Source organism: Colobus angolensis, unplaced genomic scaffold (genome assembly GCF_000951035.1).
Source record: "Colobus angolensis palliatus isolate OR3802 unplaced genomic scaffold, Cang.pa_1.0 Scaffold55, whole genome shotgun sequence".
Taxonomy (NCBI): domain Eukaryota; kingdom Metazoa; phylum Chordata; class Mammalia; order Primates; family Cercopithecidae; genus Colobus; species Colobus angolensis.
In genome coordinates, this window is record NW_012119043.1 from 4,033,917 (window position 1) to 4,054,377 (window position 20,461).

At 41.6% G+C, this 20,461-nt stretch overlaps 1 protein-coding gene across 11 annotated transcripts in view; it reads left to right on the forward strand.

Annotated features, from left to right (window-relative positions):
• The window catches only part of RBFOX1 (RNA binding protein, fox-1 homolog (C. elegans) 1), a 1,723,406-nt gene that overhangs the window by 1,623,287 nt on the left and 79,658 nt on the right, over positions 1–20,461 (forward strand). For 8 of the 11 annotated variants that reach the window (XM_011961363.1, XM_011961368.1, XM_011961360.1 and 5 more), the window contains one exon: positions 16,487–16,567. The exons of the other annotated variants lie outside the window; for them this stretch is intronic. In XM_011961363.1, coding sequence (XP_011816753.1) covers positions 16,487–16,567 — 81 coding nt within the window. The remainder of the gene's footprint in view (positions 1–16,486; positions 16,568–20,461) is intronic. 11 annotated transcript variants of the gene reach the window in all.

Here is a 20,461-nt window from a genome sequence, read left to right on the forward strand (position 1 = left end):
AGGTATTGGTTTTCTGTGGGCCGGGGTGAACCATGATTCATCTCAGAATTTGGTCAAAAGAAGGTCCATGAAGGTTCCCTCGCATTTTTTTCCTCCCAGTTCCACCACCAAGAGTCTATTACAGTTAAGAGAATGACTTTTAGTTACACTTTTAGATGTACCTCTTTTCAATTCCCTTCCTACAATTTGGATCCAATAGCATCTGAGAAAATTAAGACTGTCTGGAACCCACCTGTGATCACTGTGGTCCCTGACACAAGTTTGCTCTGTTTTATTTATATTGGCATTGGGCTTGGGGTGATTTGGCTAAAAACGTCCTGGGTACAAAGCATGCCCGGTTTGGGGTGAAAGAGCACAGTGTGGGTTTACAAGGTAACTGTTACCATCCAAGCCCTTTGAAGCAGCAGATATTCAGGTACCCCTCTTGGCTCCAACATTTTCCCATACCCGCCGGGAGGACTAGACTCAAAACCATGGCCATAAGGAGCAGCTCCTCATGAACCAGTGACCTTTGGCTCTGGGATGTTTTGTATCGTTTACACATCTGCCAAATTCAAATGCAGTGCACTTCAGTGAACTGAAACAGGAGAGTCCAGATTTTAGTCCCCAAGCAAAGGATTTTCAGCCTGGAAATGTTCTACTTCAAAGAGTTTATCTTGTACATCTGTTCACCTTTGCCTCCCCTTTTGGTTGCAATTCACTTTGCTTCTCTCCTCTCCTCCCCACATCTGTCTTGTCAGATTTTATTCCAGCCCTGCCCATATTTGGCCTTAATTTTTATCTGCGTCCTTCTAGATCACCCAGAGGGAATGCGGCTCATCGTTGGTGAAGCCTGTGGGGTTTTTTGATCTTCAAATAAGATCAGTACTTGCTTATGTGCTAAAAACTGCATTTTTGAAATAAATTGGTTCTCTTTCTTTTGTGTGGGAAGTCTGTCAAGAACTGCTCCCCGCAAAAGCAGTGGGTGTCAAGATGATCCTTGTACAAGAAGCCTCACATCCGGGCTACGGGAGATGGATGTGGTTTGGATATCTGACTCCAGATAAATTTCACAGGGGAAGTTTTAAGTTACTATTGTCCACATAGTGAGAAACTCAAACCGTCAGCAACAGCAAGCCACTTCCAGGCACTTGCTCTGTGCAGGCACTGTGCTGAACACCTTGTTTCACCTCAAATCAAGAAAATGCCATCCCATTATTTTTATGATCAAATTATAAAGTCAAGGTTTCTGGGAAAGCTTTACCTCATTTGCCAAATCACAGAACTACTATGTGAAAAAATCTGGTTATTATATAAAGGCCTTTTTTTCTAACTTTCAAGCCCATGTTTTTTCACTGCTTTGCTATGCAGCATCCGTGGTAGGTGTAGATGAGGGCATGTCCTTAGTGTCTTCTATTCATTAGGTCACAGAATATAACAATGAAAACACATTTGCATTTAATGTTGTCAGCCACATGCCAGAGTTCATGTTGAGGCCTTTACATGTATGTACTTAAATTAGAAGTTTTCAGGAGAAGTGTTGTTACCTTCCATTTGCAGGTAAATTAGAGCCAGTGAAGTTACGATGCCAGTGGGTGCTGACTGTGAAAGTTAAGGAGTGGGGCCAAAACTGTATCTTTGTGATTCTAAAGCTTGTATTTTACCCTACAAGTTGCCTCCCACCAATGCTTTAGTTAACCCCAATTCTGGATTAGTGATTCTTAACATGGAGTGACCTTTCTCTTAGGGGAATTTGGCAATTTCTGGAAACATTTCATTGTTACATCTTGGATGCTGGTGGTGGTGGGGATTGGGGAGGGTCGTTCACTGCTGACATCTAGTGGGTGGAGGCCAATGATGCTTCAAAATGCTCTGCAATGCACAAGACATTCCTTGACCACAAATAGTTATCCAGCCCAAAGTGTCAATAGTGCTGGGTTTGAGAAATTCTGTCCTCATTGACGCTATTCAAGATGCCACATATTCATGGAATACCTTAACAATTGTCATGCCCCACTGGTTGCTACCACTAATAATGTATGAACAGGTGCAGTCATCAATGTCAGTCAAAGAATTTGAAGACTTTCATGTAAATGTTTCCACTTTGGAGCACTGTATTGTGTTTGACTCCAGAAGGGAAAAGCATAAACTTTGATTTTATGCCACATAACTGTGTCAGGAGTCCCCAAGACCACTCTCAGTTTCGATGATGGATTAGAAGGACTCAGAGTTCAAAAAGGCTGTTACACTCACAGTTAGTTTATAATAACAAAAGGATACAGATGAAAAATTAGCAAAGAGGAAAAGTGCATGGGGTGAAGTTTAGAAGAAACCCAGCGAAAGCTTCCAGGTATCCTCTCACAGTGGAATCACACAGATGTGTTTCATTTTTCCAGACATGCCATGTGATAGCACAGGCATAGTGTTATCAGTGAAGTTCACCTGAGCCTTAGTGTCCAGTGTTTTTATTAGAGGCTCCTCACATAGGCAAGTTGCACCTGCATGACTGACCAACTCTCAGACCTCAGCCCACACTACGGAGGTGTGACAAACAGGAATTCACCATAAATGTTTACCATAAACAATTGGATCAAACCTGTATGGTGTGGTCCAAGGCCTCAGGCATACAAAAACAATTTTGTTTTTGTTTCTGAGATGGAGTCTCTCACTCTGTCACCCAGGCTGGAGTGCAGGGGCGTGATCTTGTCTCACTGTAACCTCTGCCTCCCAAGTTGCTGAGATTACTGGTGCCCACCACCATACCCAGGTAATTTTTGTATTTTTAGTAGAGATGGGGTTTCATCACATTAGCCAGGCTGGTCTTGAACTCCTGATCTCAAGAAATCCTCCCACATCAGCCTTCCCAAGTGCTGGGATTACAGGTATGAGCCAGCATGCCTGGCGCAAAAATAGTCTTATCAGGCAGAGAATATTCTAAGGGCTGATATTTCATCTCCCAGGATCTGGTCAAAGTCCAACCCTAAGGATAAGCTGTTTTGGAAAATGTGCAAGGTTTGACGTAGCCCAGGCCTGCTAGAGTCAACCCTTCCCTGCACAAGCATTTAAAAAAAAAAAATGTAAACTTGCAATGTATAGTGACATCTATAATGATGGTAGTAATGAGGATGATGATGGCATAAGAAACATACCACTGGGTAGCTTGACTCTAGGAAAAAACAAGCCAAATTTAGTTTTGAAAGAGTAAAGAATGTGCAGCTTGTTAGCTTAAAGCAGGGGTCTGCAAACAACTTCTCAGTGTAGGGCCAGACAGTGTTTTTAACTTTGTGATCCCTATGATCCCTGTTACAACTACCGAGTTCTGCCATTGCTGTGTTCAAGTAGCCATAGACAATATATAAAGAAATGGGCATGACTGTTTTCCAATAAAACTAAAGACATGGAAGGTTAGATTGTATACAATTTTCATGTGTCACAAAATAGTTGCTTTTTTTTCAAACATGTAAAATGTGAATGCCATTTTTAGTTTATGGACTGTGCAAAAACAGTGTCCCTACTTTGCTGAGCTTGGCTCGAAGAGCTCAGTGGTAATAAAGCCACCGGGTTAAGCCCTGGAGAGTTTTTCTTTTCGTTTTTTAAATTGCACAGTTTTAGTGGTTATATACTGCATGAACCCATGATCTTAGCTGGATGGCGTTCAGTTGTTTGATGTTCATCAGGGAAGGGTCAAAGAGAGGAGACCATGTATTAACACTTACTACTTGTTTCCATGAATTCGCCTTTTATTGCAGAATCATAGTATTGGGCACTAGACACAGTATTAGGTGCTGAGGTAGCAAAACAAACCCAGGCCTTCCCTCTAAAAGTCAACAAGGTAGGAGAAGGATGCAAAACAAGCTGTCAGTGAGTGTGTGGTACACAATGATACCTGCTAGAGCTGAAATAACAACAAGACTCTCTGCATTAGGTGTCAAAGGGGTGGTGTAAATTGAGTCTTAAAGGGTAAGAGTTCACCTGGCAAGAAAGTGGGTAAAGATCATTGCAGGAGGGAATGTGGAGATGGTTGGTAGGGTCCCAAGGTGTTTCTCAACCTTTATCTTTAGAATCCATTGAGAAAACTTAAAAAAAAAAATACACATGCTTGATCTTCACCCGATACCTACTGATGGGAATTTCTGAGCCAAGTTAGCGTTTTTTCCAAAGGCTGAGAAATATTGATCTGTTGAGATCAGAGAGTACCTTCTAGAGAAAAGATGCAAAAGACCTGAAAATTTTACATAACGAAATCTGAATTTTGGAATTTATCCTTTCAGTCGCAGGCAGCCATTGAAAGCTCTATTAAAAATAACAATTGTAATAAAAATTGAAAATAAATAAGCAAAACACCTGTTGGTGAGTTAACACTTGCATCCATACTCACGGTGAATAACAGTCTTACAATTAAGACTCTTATTACTACTAATATGTGCATTAAGCCCTGTGGTGCTGGGAGACTTAGGAGCAGATTATCAACTACTCAGCAACCCTGGAGATTGGGTTCTTAATTACTAATCTAGTGCCTAAGACAAAGGCTATTGTGAAACTTATTTCCTGGTTTTGTCTAAATGTTTTAAGAAAGTAAATTACCAGCAATTTCAAACCCAGAGCGACATGATTTTTTTTAATGTTTTAACTGATTAGATTATAAACTCTTTAGTTTGAAAGACTTTTTGCTTCCCACTCTTATTCCCCCAACCAATTAAGTTGGTGTGTAAATACAAATAAATTGACCCAATAGTGTTTAATACCCTTTCTGTTAATTTTATGTAGATACTCATTCTCTAAGTATAAAACAGAGCTGTCCTGTTCTTTGTCTTTTGAAAATGTAGTTTTGAAGAACCAACTGACAAATGGCAAAACCCTACTTTAAGTAACTACATCGATGACAGTTAATGCATTTCTGGAACTTCCATGGAACTGTTATAACCCATTACAGTGGAAATACTGGTTTATGAAAAATTAATAAAGCCAGTGGAAAATGGAATTCCGCATCTGCATTAGCTATTTACACCAAAAGAATCAGCCAGAATTAATTATGCTGTATGCTACATTCTAATGAGTTTTTCATTAAACTGTATACCATTATGGAAACTAAACAAGGATTATTCAAGGAATAATGCCAACGGCTGTTATTTTGTCGAGAGATTAAATTAGTTAATGGGTTATACATTTAAATCTGACGCAAAGGTTAATCAATGCACACTTATTGTATTAAACCCAGTATCATTTTAAAACACGAACACCCCAATATCACTGATATGTCCTCTGGAGAAAAAAACCCATTTGTATGATTCTAGTGTGTGTTTGATGTGCACGTGGTATTGTAAAGATTGAAATCCTCCCTATTAGTTCTCTTTCATTTTTGAAAATGATTTTCACCAGCTGAAATATTATGTTTGTTTTTAACCAGAACAGGGGAAGGGGGAGTGTGTGTGTTTATGTTGTGGCAGGCATAGACAACTTCATCCAATCAGTCTTTGAGAGATTGAAAGGTGATGTATATTTTCTACTCTCACCAAAAAAGTGAAGTCAAAATTTTAAGCCTAATCTGAGAAGGCTTAGGAGGGCAATTCAAGATGAACAATGTCGTCCTCATTCCACAAATAGAATCCCTCCTAAATAGTTCTGTAATAGTACTTGAAATATGCAAGAGGCAATAATAGAGAAGCCTCTCTAGATAGGTTTTCAGGCTCTTACAGCATCTTAGAGGCTATTATTCCTAAGATGAGACGAGAGTATAGAAGGCCTTCTAGGTTCTTTGCAGAGACTTGTAAACTCCACTGTTTTCAGTTGAACGATAGTTTCTAATTTTTTTTCCTAATCAGAGACTGCAAACTAAAATGTTTTTAGGAACAGGCTGAGAGATAAATAAGTGAAATATCCCAAATCAGAGGCACTATGCCTCGATTATAGCAAGTAGTGGCTTCCCACGGTTGCCGACAGTGGCTCTGCCAGACAGGAATCCTCAGCCAGGCAACCATGGTCTGTCCCCTGCCTTCCCACAAGAAGCTAGACACGTCTTATCACATTAAAACTCCCAAATGTAAGTGCTTGCAATTCATTTAATACTAAAATATTTGTCATTAACTATTATGTTTAGCATTATGTTTAGTGGCCAAACAAAATAGTTGAATAGCTACAAATTTGCTATTTCCTTTCTTAAAACCAAAGTAAGTCCTCAGAGCATCATTGTTTTAGATACCCAATAACAATTGCTATTTCCATGATTATTGTTGACTCACTTACTGATTACTATTTGCCAAACACTTTCATGCCGTAGTTCTAATCCTCAGTAATATTCGATGAAGTACACATTTTTGTCCCTATTTGACAGATGCAAACACTGAGGCAAACACAGCGATTTACCCGAAGTCAACTCACTTGAAGTCAGCAAGGTCAGGAACTAAAACGAAGTTAAAAGTTTCAAAGCCTATGCTTTTTCAACAACACACTATAGAAATCTCAAACATTCACTATTTCTCCTCTCTGCATTTTCCTCCTCTATGTCTTATTCCAATCTTGCAAGTAGGATTTTTCTTATCTGTAGAAGATACATTTTGCCCAAAGGCTTCCTTGGTTGGATTTAAAACCCTATTGCAAATTCTTAAACATTATCAGGAGGTTCTAGCGAACATGTGTAGCCTAGAAGAGTCAGGTGTTTCCAGCCAGACGGCAGCTTCAGAATTCTTAGATGTGGCTTTGTTGTAATGCGGGTAATGGGTATTGATCACTCTCATGCTGAAGGTTATGTTTTTATCAACTCAGGACCAAGTATCAACATTGATAAACAGGTGTAGCTTTGAGAGAGAGTATCTAAGCTTTGGAGTCAGACAAAACTGGCTTATAGTTTAGCTTTATTTTACTTTTTCTCTGAGCTTTCATTTCCTGTTGGGTTTGTTAAGAAAAAAGCATGTATGTAGAGTACATCTCGTATAGCACCTGAAACCCAGTGCCAGCTTAATGGGCACTGTCAATATTAGCTGTACATGAGGTTCCTATGTAATCCCTAGCATTTTACTGTTGTACCATCTGCATCCCCTGGAAGCCTATGAGAAATGCAGGGTCTCAGGCCCCACCCCATACCCCCTAGATAACAATCTGCATTTAGAAGAGTCCCAGGCGATTTGGAGCATAGTAGAGTTTGAGAAGCAAGGCCCTAGTAGTCCTCTTATCTATATATTGACACCTGTAACTTTGAAGGACAAATATGTTACAAGATAAAACTTGTTTCCATTGTTTTTGTTGTAACCAAATTGATAGACCTCCACAAATACTCTATGGAACAACTTTTTGAATTTTTTTCTTTCTTTTTTGAGACGGAGTCTCCATCACCCAGGCAGGAGTGCAGTGGTGTAAGCTCAGCTCATTGCAACCACTGTCTTACGGGTTCAAGCAATTCTTGTGCCTCAGTCACCCAAGTAGCTGGGGTTACAGGTGTATGCCACCATGCCTGGCTAATTGTTGTTGCTTTTTTTGTTGTTGTTAGAGATGGGGTTTTGCCATGTTTGCCAGGCTGGTCTTGAACTGCTGGCCTCAAGCGATCCACCTGCCTTGGCCTTCCAAAGTGCTGGGATTACAGGCAGGGTCACCACACCTGGCCTAATTGTTTTATTGTTTTGAAAAACAATGAATTCAAAATAAATTTTGAGCAAATATTTTTAAAAGCCTGTGTTTTAAAGTTTGTTTTGAACAAAAATGAAATAAAATTAATTTTTGGGCAAGTATTGATCAAATGATAGCCTCTGAAATACTTAGTGCCATTTCCCTGGGGAAGGGTTAATGGTGTACTGAGAGACAGTTACTGTTAGTATTGTTCCAAGCAGTAAAGGGATTGTAGAACACTGATCAGCAAACTTTGTCTGTAAAGGGCCAGACAGTAAACACTTTAGCCTCTGCAGGCCATAAGGTCTCTTTGCAATTACTCAGCCCTGTCATTTTAGCAGAAAAGCAGCCATACACAAAAATGAATAGATGTAGCTATCTTCCAATGAAACTTTACTTATTAGATACTGAAACTTGAATTTCATACTATTTTCACTGGTCAGATGTTGCTGTCATTTTTGTCAACCATTTAAATTGTAAAAAGCATTCCTAGTTCACAGACCATATAAAAATAGGTGGGGGGCCGGGGGTCAGGACGGGGGAGAGGTTGGATTTGGCCGGAAGTCTGTAGTTGGGCAGCACTTGATTTAGAAGATGACTGTTAGAACCATGGGTCCAGGAATCTGGTTGGTATGGTTTGCAGTCAGCCTCACAAGATGTGAGTCACCTTGGACAAGAACAAAGAGTTCTCTATGCTTCAGTATCTTCATCTATTAAATGGGTATAAAAATAGTGTCTGTCCTAGAGGGTCATTAAGAGTAAATGATAATCTAAGTTAAAGTTGAACAGAATACCCAGTGGTTCTCAGGTATTCAGTAAAACACTTTGGGAGCTCTTATTGTTAGGTTTATCATGTTAAGTTGAATATTTTCTGTCATTGCCACTATTAGCCTAAATTTTGGCTGCAGGAGATTAAGTGAACAGTTCGAGTGAATCATTAAAATGTTCAAACAATAAATAATCAAGGAACAAATTATTGTTCTATTATTCTTGTGACTTTTCCAGAAAGTCTCAAGTTATGTCAAAATAAAAAGCAAAAAGAGGAAACAAGCAAGAAGTGGTATATTTCTTTTTGAATATCATGAAAACCAAAGCTTATAAAAATAAATTGGAGTGAGGGATTATTTACACTATAGACAGATTCGCTTCAGGGCCCCTTTAAATATGGAAATCCCTTGGTGCAATTAAAACATGATTTGATTTATAAGAAGTAAACATTCAGAGCAACATTTTTTCTGCAACATCTGTGCCCAAATGGAAATATCCCTATACTTAAAACTACCATAACCCTTCAGAGCAGCTCATCTTTCTGGCTGGTATAAAAGAATTAGAGATTAACTGTGAAAATATTCTTACATGGATTAGCTCAATGCTAGTCTGGTGTTCAAAAACACATGACTGTAAAAGTATCCATAGTCCATTGGGGCTTTGGGTAAATTTTGGATAAATCTGTCAATTGAAAGCAGTCACCTCCATCGATAGGGACCTCATGGTAACCTCTTTGGCTTCTAGGTCCAAGAGAAGTTTGAGGCTTGTGGGTCACTTTGTCGGGGACCCTCATGATAAGGTAGGTAGGTATATTAGTTGGCTAGTGCTGCTATAACAAAGTATCACAGACTGGGTGGCTTAACCAGCAGTCCCCAACCATTCTGGCACCCGGGTTGGGTTTTGTGGAAGGCAGATTTTCCATTGGACCAGGTAAGGGGGATGGTTTCAGGATGATTCAAGTGCATTTCTTGTGTACTTTATTGCTAATATTACTACATTGTAATATATAATGGATTAATTATATAACTTGCCACAATGTAGAATCAGTGGGAGCCCTGGGCTTGTTTTCTTTCAACTAGACAGTCCCATCTGCGGGTGATGGGAGGCAGTAACAGATCAGGCATTAGATTCTGATAAGGAACACACAACCAAGATCCCTAGCATGCTCAGTTCACAGTAAGATTCACACTTCTGAGAAAATCTGACGGGAGGTGGAGCTCAGGCGGTAACGTGAACAATTAGGAGAGGCTGTCAATACACATGAAGCTTTGTTTGGCTCACCTGCAGCTCACTTCCTGCTGTGTGGTCAAGTAAGGTCCGTGGCCCGGGGGTTGGGGAACCCTGGCTTAAACAGAAATTTATTTTCTCACAATTCTGGAGGCTGGAAGTCTGGATCATGTGTTGGCAGGGTTGGTTTCTCCTGAGGCCTCTCTGCTTGGCTTGCAGATGGCCATCTTCTCTGTCTTCACGTGGGTTTCCCTGTGTGTCCTCATCTCCTCTTCTTGCAAGGAGATGTGTCAGATTAAGGTCCACCCATATGGCCTCATTTTAACTTAATTACACCTTTAAAGACCTCTCTGCAAGTAGTCACATTCTGAAGTACTCAGAGTTACAGCATTTAAAAATGATTCTACCATAAGGGACTGAAGGAAGGACTCATTGATGACATCAGTGACAATTTAGGAACCCAAATAACTTGTTTTTCATCTAAAATTTACCTCTGATTGGTAAGGCTTTTGGGAAAAGACTTAGTTGTTCTGTGTCTCTTTTAATGTCAGTAAGGAAGGACTAATGACATCAGACCCCTATTATGGAAGGACAAATGCAAAGTAAATATTCTTTGGCAAATATTGAAGAAAGCTTTTTCTTGATGTAGAATCAAAACATTTCTAGCATTGATTCCTATTTCTCCTAAACTTTCAGTTATGATAGCATTATTTAGCAGAAATATAGAATGTTGGCCAAAACCACAATAGTTATATCTAATAAAAATTGTTCTCAAATAATTATACTTAGTGAGCAATGTGACTAGTTATGTAGACTAAGGTTTGGTTTGATATTCAGAATCATTCTTTTGTTCCTTTTCATGTATACATTTGTTACTGAGCATATGAGCACTAAAAGTGATAACTTGTCATCCTCTGGAAAAGCACATGGAGTTCAACAGATGTGCCCCAAAGCCCAGCACAGTGCCTGGCACATACACTAGTAGATGCCAATAAGTACCTGCCAAATGAATGATAATACTCACTACACCATCGTCTCCTGGCTGAACACTAGAGGCGGAGGGACTAATAAGCACTTGTACTCACTCAGCCATTGCCTTGCAGGGTTCTAGGGTGCTCCTCTTAGCCCTCTTTCCAGAGTAAGCTTCTTTCCTTGGCTGAGTGACAGTAGGAAAGCCAGATCTCAGTGGAGAGTTCTATTTTTGTGTGACTCTGCACCAGCACACAAACGTTTGTAGAGGTGGTACAGTTCTGATGACTGGAGGAATGTCAAGGTTCTTGGTCTTGCACTGATAGGAGTAACACGGACACACGTGGAGTGGTTTTAAGGAGCGAAAAGTGTAATAGGCAAGAAAGGAGGAAGAAAGAAAAGAACCACTTCCCCGTACAGAGACCAGGGAAAGGGGCATGGAACAAAGAGAAAGCCTGTGTGTGGCAGGAAAGTGGTAGATTATAGGGGAGGCTGGAGGAGGTGGTGTCTGATTTGCATACAGCCCAGGGGATTGGTTTGGCCAGGTGTGTCATTTGCGTAGCTGGCAAAAAACCTAGCCCTCCCACCTTAGTCCTTTAATATGTAAATGCAGGTCGCCATGATGTTCTGAACACATGGTGTTATCTGGAGGTGGCCATTACACTGGGCACAGGTGGTGATAAGGAGAAGACAGCAGGAATCACCATACTGACTGAACCGTGTTTCTAATGGCTGGTATTTGCATATCAAAGCTTGCCTGCCCAGGTCTTCAAGCAGTCTTTTCTGTTAGAAAAGAGATGGTTTGGGGGTGCTTTCTTATTACAGGAAAATTTCCACCTAGAACCTTTACCCTTACTATCTGCCTTAATTTCTTAATAACTCCTGTATTAGAGGTACAGACAGTGGAAGACGTATACAGAAACTTCCTGCACAGGTACCCCAGAATGCTCATTCCATCTTAGCTATTTCATGAAGTCTAGCTGTTGCTGTTTGCATCTTCCAGGGGATTCTTCAGATATCCTAACCCATCTTAATCTTGCAGCTCATGAAGCTAATTGACCGCTCCCAGTTGCCAGGCAGTTGGGATGTTCCTTTCACTTTTTTTTTTTTTTTAATTTGGAAATTATGTAGGAAAGGTTCTAGTTATTCACTATGTGATGGCTTGGAACTGTGCCTACTTGATACTAAAAGGGAAGGGGCAGACGTTGCCAAACACCCTTTTCTTGCTTCCCATCCTCCATTTTAATTTTATTTCTTGAAAGTATAACATGGCTGCCTATCAGAAACCTTTGGATTCTCTTTTCATTTGCTTCCTGCCTCTTAGTCTAGGTTCCTGAACGCGTGAGGATAGGAAGATAAACACATGATTCCTGATCTCTTTGAATTAGTAGCATCAATGGGGGAAGACACTCATTAAACAGATTACAACAACACAATTTTAAAAAGCAGAGAAAGGAAGCTGAACTCGGCCAGACAAAGGTACATAAATAGGGTTTCTAGGAGAAGGCAGAGCTGAATCCAAAAAAGGAGTTATCTAGAGTAAGGACAAGATTCCTGGAGAAAGACAAAGCCTCTGCAAAGGCATGGAGCTGTGAAACTGCACTGCTGTTCCGGTTTCAGTCCAGTTTTCCTCACTTCGGGGTTGGCAGCAGAGTAAACACTTTTCAACGCTTCCTCCTTCCTGTCTGTGATGGGAAGCATCCTTTCTAGGCTTGTCCCTGCCCCTTCAGGGGCCAGGAATGATCCCCTACACACTGCAGGGAGACTATGGCTGAGCAGAAAGGGTTCTGATGCCCAGTCTGAGGCCTTGACCCTGGCTTACCCCTTCCTCAGTGGAGGATTCCAAATCCTGCTGGAGTGGCTGTGGGGCATCTTGCCAGGATGTGGGGATGCCGATGACCCAGCACTCAGAACAAGCAAGTGTGACAGGTTTTGGAACGGGCTCTGATTATTCCGAGATTGAGGTCTGTCCCATGGAGCTCAGTCTCTGCCAGGTGCTGATACAGACAGTCAGGGCTGCCCAGGTTTCTTGTTAGACTGGATGAGCCAACTTTATAAGAACCAGGAAAGAAGAGACAACACGTGAAATAGATTGAAGCTATTTCAATCTATAAAAGTTAGATGTAGTTTGTAAGTCTATTTAAACTTTAGGCATGCAAATTTCCTGCCATGAACAATAGGTAGAAGAAGGATTGGTTGGAAAAAAACCCACTATTTTTAGCAAAGATAGAAGTGGAGAGTTCTTTTTAAAAATGTATTATAATTCAATCGTATGCATTAATCCTTCTGAGGACCAGGTATTTTGCTAGGTGGTGGGGATGAAAAGATACGTATGATTTGGATTTTGCCAAATCATTTGGCTACCCCAGCTGGATTTTGGAGTTCAGCTGACCAATATATAATTAGAAAATTGTAGTACAGGACCACAAAGGATCTATCAGGGAGGTTTAAAAACGTAAGATCAGAGCATAGAATAGGGAGTGACTAATTCACCCGAGGACTAGTCACTTTTAAACTGTGTTGGAGGACAAGGGAAGCCACTTTTTTGTTTAAGTTGAACCACATGAACTTGGCAACATTCAATTGTATTTGTCCAAAAAAAAAAAAGTCAGTTTCAAATGGTTTAACTCTAAGAGCAGGAATGGCATGAAGGTTTGATTCCCTTCAACTCTAATCAAATGGGAATCATTGCCTACTGGCTGTGTTGAGAATGCTTGTGAGGATTCCAGGTCAATAGGAAAGGATAATACTGAAAATGATTAATTCCATTCTGGCTAAAGAGTGGGTAGGTAGTGGTATAAATTGACCCCAGTTGCCATCTTTATATTATAAGGAATTTGTTAAAAGCACAGAAGTCTGAGAAGTTCCAATGTCACCATGTGATACAGATGAAGGTTCCTGGCATTTGACAGTAGAAGGTTTATGTTGAAGGCTAGGGACGGACAGAAGATCCAGCTCAGTGGACTCACTGAAAAGCTATGTTGAGGCTATAGAGAGAAGCACTTGGAATGACATTGCAGGCACTCTTCATACTGCTACTTGTACCTTATTACCTATTTGACTCCGTGCCCCAAAAAAATGCATGGAGGTTGCAGTGTTCTCTGCTGCTTTGGTTTTGTTGAATTCAAAGCTTCCTTTTAAGAAAAGGTCACAAAGCACTAAGGGAACATACAGTAAGTACTTTGCAAATTAAATTGGAGGATGCTTTTAGATAAAACAAAAACCAAGTCCTGTGAAGGCATACATTTTGTTTTATAAAAGGTCAAAATTATTGCATACTTTTTTTTTTTTTTTTAACTATTAAGAAAGTATCCAAAGAAGTTATTTCAGTCCAGGTTCTCAGAATCCACAGCTTAAAAAAAAATTAGGAATGCTTCATGATGCCCTGCCAGAGGTTAGCTTTCCAGGCAAAAATCTGTGCTGTGTCCCAGTGGTATTCTATAAATTGCATCGAGGATATTGCAAATTGACCCAAGGGTTTTAACCATACCATACTGAAATGTCCTTCTGCGTATGTTTTTGTTACAGTTATACATTTTTCTCTTGAAATTTAGGCACCCCAAGAAACTTCAGATCTGATTTTAAAAGTGTTTTTTTTTAACCAGGCATGCACAGGAGAGAAGGTTGAGGAGCTTTCCCTAAATCCACCTGCTAGGATCCTATTCTAGATAATTCTGATCTGATAACTCTGTGTGTTCTATAGAAACATTCATTTCTAAGATTTCTAGCAGTGAGCAGAAGCACATGGATAACCACTGCAGAGTCACACAGGAGTACTCATCAATAACGAGCACTGACTGTAGAGGAGACTAACTGTCTTTCCTGGTGTAGGTAGCTTGCCTCCCCTTGTAGGTTTCATATCCCAATCTCCATTCTTTGGAGTTTGGTTTGTTTGCTATTAATCGCCAGTGACCTGCTAAAACTGGAAATACCTGAGGAGAGGTTAAACCATGTAAAGGATCATCTCATCCCTTGTGATAAACTTTTTTTTTTTTTTTTGGAGGGGGAGTTTCGCTCTTGTCACCCAGGCTGGAGTGCAGTGACGTGATCTTGGCTCACTGCAACCTCCACCTCCTGGGTTCAAGCGATTCTCCTGCCTCAGCCTCCTGAGTAGCTGGAATTACAGGCGCCTGCCACCATGCCCAGCTAATTTTTGTATTTTTATTAGAGACAAGATTTCACCATGTTGGCCAGGCTGGTCTCGAACTCCTAACCTCAGGTCATCTACCTGCCTCAGCCTCCCAAAGTACCCGAATGATAGGCATGAGCCACCACACCTGGCTGATACACTGTTTTAAAATGAACAAGAAAGAACTACTAGTTTAGCACGGGTGGGTCATGACTGACACCCCTCCAGACTCTTGATATATTTACTACCAAGAGAAGATTAGTTATTTTCAAGTTAATTTCACTGTTGTGTGAAGGACAATTTTGGGGGTGGGGGTGGTGGTTCTCCAGCTATAAGCATGGGATACCAGATTGAAAAGGACTATGAGACATTCCTTCAGGTAGAACCTCTGATCCTGGGCTGCTTCTCCCTGGGAAAGAGTGGATGGAGTTGTCAGACTGTTAACAGGGGAAGAGTGAGATGGGTTAAGAAGAATTGTATCTGGTTTACTCTCCGTTGATGACATCCCCCTGCAGTCCCTCTATGTGGCAGGGCCCCACACACTTTGCAAGTTTAAACTACATTTTTGTTGATCGTAGGGAAGGTACCGAAGGATCATAGAACTATTCCGTAGGGCAAGTCTCCAAGGATGAAGAAAAGTTCCCTGTTCTGGGGAACTTGTAAGGTTGGCTTATCATGGTAGATTGCTTTCCCGTGGTGGTCCTAACAGGGGAACCCAAATCAAACTGGGGTGGTTGACCTTCCCTAGCCAAGGAAGTGACCAGAAACCACAGGGAGGCATTTCCATCACCAGTAATGGCCTTAAATCTCCTCAGAATTCTAGTTCTTTTCAAAGTCTTGGAGTTTGAGTCTTGCAGCAGCGGGAAAGTAGAATTGATACCCTGACAATTCCTGACCCCGGTCATCCCTGGAGTGGGTGGTTGTTCAAAATCTGTCATAGACTGAGGAGGTATCTCAGGATTCCACCATTATTCACCGCTGTAAAATTCCATCTTGCAAGGATAAACCCAGTGCCCTTGGCTTTAAATCAGGAAGAGGCAAGTCATTGCTGCAATGCAGCCGCGGTTTGCAGGATGAGCCAGGCAGCCTCTGTGGCTGGAAGGCAGAGAGCTTTAGGGAAGAAAGTGGGAATGCAGAAGCCAAAGATTCTCTCACCCAGTGTCCAGCGTGGGTCCAGGGTGGGTCCCAGGGATGGCAAAAAGTTGCAGTTTTTCTTTCTCTGCCTTACTTTGGTTCTTCCTCTGAAGAACTGATTCGGAAAGACTGATGTTTAAAGGAAGGTACAGTTTTCCATAAACGTATCAACATGTATGCTTACTGTTGATTGAGTGATTATTACATGCCAGCGTCATGCGATGCACAGCCCTTCTTGGAGGTAGGTATATTTACTCCTATTTTCCAGATGGAAACGCCGAGGCACAGAGAGGTACAGTGACTTGCCAAGCTCACACAGTGAAGAGGTGTCTGAGTCAGGCTTACTATCTAGTTCCCTCCGATATTTCTCAAGTTCCCTTTTCAGGATACCACGCTGCTTCCATTGCTGATCTGAACCTGGGCCCTGGGGCTAGCAGAGCACGCTACACAACCCCATGTGAAAAGTCATGACGTGTGCTTGGCGGGCCGGTTTGTGGAGGGTGCGGGGGCTTCCATTGATTCCCTTTGGCTAAGGCAGCGGGCTTTGTTGGGTGCCCTTGTCCTGCGCTCTGGGATGTGGCTGTTTTCATGTCTCTGCGTTTCTCGGTTGCATTGCTGTGATCTCTCAGGTGTAGTGTGCCAATTCCCAAACCAGATACCATCTCTCTCTCTCTTTCGTAGGCACGGTCCTGTTGTGCCAGGCCAACCAGGAGGGATCTTCCATGTACAGTGCCCCCAGTTCACTTGTATATACTTCTGCAAGTAAGCCCACTGTCGTGGCTCCTTTTTGTTTTGTGACATAAATCTGAGTCCAATCACCTTCCCTGCCATGTAAGTGCTCTCCCCCTCCCTCTGCCCCTCCCTCTCTGTGGCTCTCTCTGAGGTGAAGTTAATTTTCATAAGCATGTCTCTGTCTCTCATGCCACTTCCCAGATGTCCTGGACATTCTTTGTTAGATCCATCAGGATTGGGTCCCAACGGTTGGGAATGTGGGCATGGGGTTGGCGGGGAGGGGCATGGGAGGGTGGGAAGCTCTAGCTCATTGCCTGCCATCTATCACAGCTTTGCAAATTAATGTAAAAATAGTTTAAATAGCATATACAGGCCACCCAAAAGGCACCCTTGCCTAGCAAAAGATGCTTGACCAGGATTCTTGTACACGGTTGTCTCACGGTGCAGCTAGTCACTTGTTTCCTAGGCTGTTCTATTTTTGCTATGTAATTCCAATAAGGAGGAGCAGGAGGAGGAGGAGGAGGAGGAGCAGGACCAGGAGGAGGAGGAGGAGGAGGAGCAGGAGGAGGACCAGGACCAGGAGGTGGAGCAGGAGGAGGAAGAGGAGGTGCAGGAGCAGAGAGAGAAATGTGGTTCCCCCGTCATTTAATCAAGTGCAGGGGCAGCAACAATAAATGTCTTTTAGAAAGTCAGGGCACTTTTAAACATAGATAAGTCTAGCCATCAGGGGCTGGAGGGAAGAGACCCAAAATACAGGAAGTAGATCACAATGTTGACGTAGAAGAACCAAAGATTTCTCCGCCTCGGATGGATGCTTTGGGTTGAAGGATGCCCTACCCTCATCCCAATTCCCAGAGCAGGTAGAAGAATTAAAGTCACCACTGACCCTACCATGTTCTCCCAGAGGGTATACCCCTTCTGAAAGAGTCTCCCAGCCACAGCTGAAACTTTATCATCTGTTTTATACAATGTGTGTAAATCCTGTGAAGTTCCCATAACTGCTGAATGAGTTGTCTTTAGGGTCAGTGCTTAAAAGTGAGTCTGGGTGCCTGGAGTAGGGTTGGGGGCTACTTCTCAGAGTAGTTGTAAAAGGCAGGGATGGGGAGGAGAGCAGGAGTACCAGGCTTGAAGGATAAGAGACACAGGAGAATCCTCACCGTCATGTCAAAGCCAAACATCTTCATCTCCTAAATTGTGAAGCTGAGGAAAACCAACCTCCTCGCTGTTGGGGCAAAGGTTACCACAGTCACAGGGAACCAAAAATATCATGTGACACACCCAAGGGTCTGAAGTATTCAGGAGGTGTGACAGCCAGTCGTTTCTCACAATTAGAGGTTTGTTGTTGTTGTTTATTTTGAGACTGAGTCTCGCTGTTACCCAGGCTGGAGTGCAGTGGTGCTATCTCATCTCACTGCAACCGCTGCCTCGTGGGCTCAAGCAATTCTCATGACTCAGCCTCCCAAGTAGCCGGGATGATGGGCATGCACCACCACTCGCACTAATTTTTGTATTTTTAGTAGAAACGAGGTTTCCCCATCTTGGCCAGGCTGGTCTCAAACTCCTGACCTCAGATGATGATCCACCCACCTCAACCCCCTAAAGTACTGGGATTACAGGCACGAGCCACTGTGCCCGGCCCAGAGTATAATCTTTAATGGCAATTTTGGCATTAATTAAATGCAAGACGTTTTTCTGTGCCTCCCAAGAAGCCCAAATCTAACCATACTGGCAAGAAGTGGTTCTTTTTGAATTTGTGACCACAAATTCAGAAGGGCCTCCTTGGGGCCGATGTAAATGTGTGTGCATGTGTCTCCTGAAATTGTAATGCTACTACACATTTTCACTTGTCTAGCCTTGTGTATTCCTCTCAAAACCAGCACCAGGTAGGTATCACAATGTTTGCTTTACAACTGAGGAAATGGAGGGCAATCCCAGAGCCACTGTGTAACAGATCTGTCTTCTGAACCTGGGAAAATTATTCAACCTTCAGCTGCCTTTCTGAGTCCATTTGACTAAATCTGATCACTGTTTCATTTACCTGCTCTTCCTTCTCTATTATTTTCTGAAGGAGAGTTGGTGTGCCAAAACTTACCAAAGGGCTGGGTCTAACGTTGTGGCCCTATGTAAGTGTCTGGGATAAAATCTTAATGCTATCTAGCACAGTGCTGATGGAACTGAGGCACTCATTTTTATGCAGTATTTATTAGCCATATAGGGCTAATGGTTACCATATTGGACAGTATGGCTGTATATGATGACATGACATATCTATATTTCAATTTTCTTTACAGAAGTGAACAACTCCAAAAGTGTACTAGTTTGAATTGGTATAGCTGTTCTAAAGTGAATTGGGGAAGCATCTACTCACATTGCCATGAAAATATTTCTCAAGTTCTCCATAATAAAATAGCCGAAGCATACAGAGAAAAGGAAACCATCCAAAGCAAAGATCACCCAACCCAGCCCGTGGCCTGTGTTACAAGGCTTATGAACTAAGAATAGTTTTTAGATTTTCCAAGGATTGAAAAAACAAAATAAAGAATGTGCCAGAGACCTAGGTGGCCTGCAAAGCCTAACATTTTAACAGTCTGGCTCTTTACAGAAGAAGTGTACTGATCTCCAATTTAAAGTTTCAGTTTTAGTATTAAAAATACAGTATCACTGCACTGGGTGTAGCTACTTTTTTCTAAGTTTAAAGTAAAAATTTACAATTATGGAAACTGTATAATGTGCATCCAACATCCTTCGTTTCTAAATTGTATCGGGCACATTACCTGCACATTTTATATCATGCCATGTGCTTTTTATAAAAATATGTTAATGGCCCCATAGTATTCTGTTGTTTCATTATGTTATATTTTAACCTCTTCCCCCATTCTTGAGAACTTAGGTTCATAGCAATTTTTTCTTCAAAAATATTAAAATAAATGCTCTTTGATAGAACAGTTTTAAAGAAAATAACTAATTTTACTACCCCATTAAAAAGCAAAAGAAAAACTAGTTTCTTACATTAAGAATCTTCACTTGTCGATACTTAAGCAAGGGTATTCAGATTGTCAAGCTCGATTAGTATTTTGTAATGGTGACCCACTCTGAGACCTCTCCCTCTCCAGTTGGGTAGCCAGAGAGGCCTTCAGTTATTTCTATGTACAGGCTATGCATTGGTGTTGAATGTTAAGTTTGTCTGTACATCCCTAAGATACATTGCTGTGGTTTCCTCTCTCCTTTATGGCTTTTTGGTCTAGGCTGTTTGTGGACTGCTGACTTTGCAACATTCCCTTACGTTTTTCTCTTCTGGATTAGATGCATATTCCAGTACAGAGCCATTCCCCATTTCCTGCAACAGGGCAGCCAGCACATAAAGGGTCATGTTTGCATGCAGGCCTGTGCACGCACACACACACACGGGAGTTATATTCATGGTCATCCAGGATTGTTCTCCCAGAAGGTTCGATTTGTACAGGGCTGAGAGTCATATTTTGTCTTTGAGATCTGATGGGTGCAGACTTTTTCTCTAGGAATCCAACCATTGCCCTTGAAGCTGAGGCTACCATACTTCTCAGCAATCACATAGGATGCTCTTCTTTTTTTTTTAACTTGAAAATGTGTGTGTTCCTCATTTCTGTTTAACAGCTGTACTCCTGAAGAAAGGTGTGTGTAAATTACCCTTTTGCTATGTTGGATCCTATGTGTCTACTGACTTCCAGGATAACTCTGGAGCCTTGTTTTTGTGGGTTTTTTTTTTTTTTTTTTTTTTTGCATTTCTTTCCTCCATGGATCTTTAACTGGCCTTAGATTTTTTTAAGACTTAAGTTGTACCTCTTCCTAGCCAAATAGCTAATCATCTGTAAGTAACACCCTTAAATGCAGTAGGGGAGATGGTTTTTAAAGGAACCCTGCTGAATTCGTCTGTAATGAAAATAA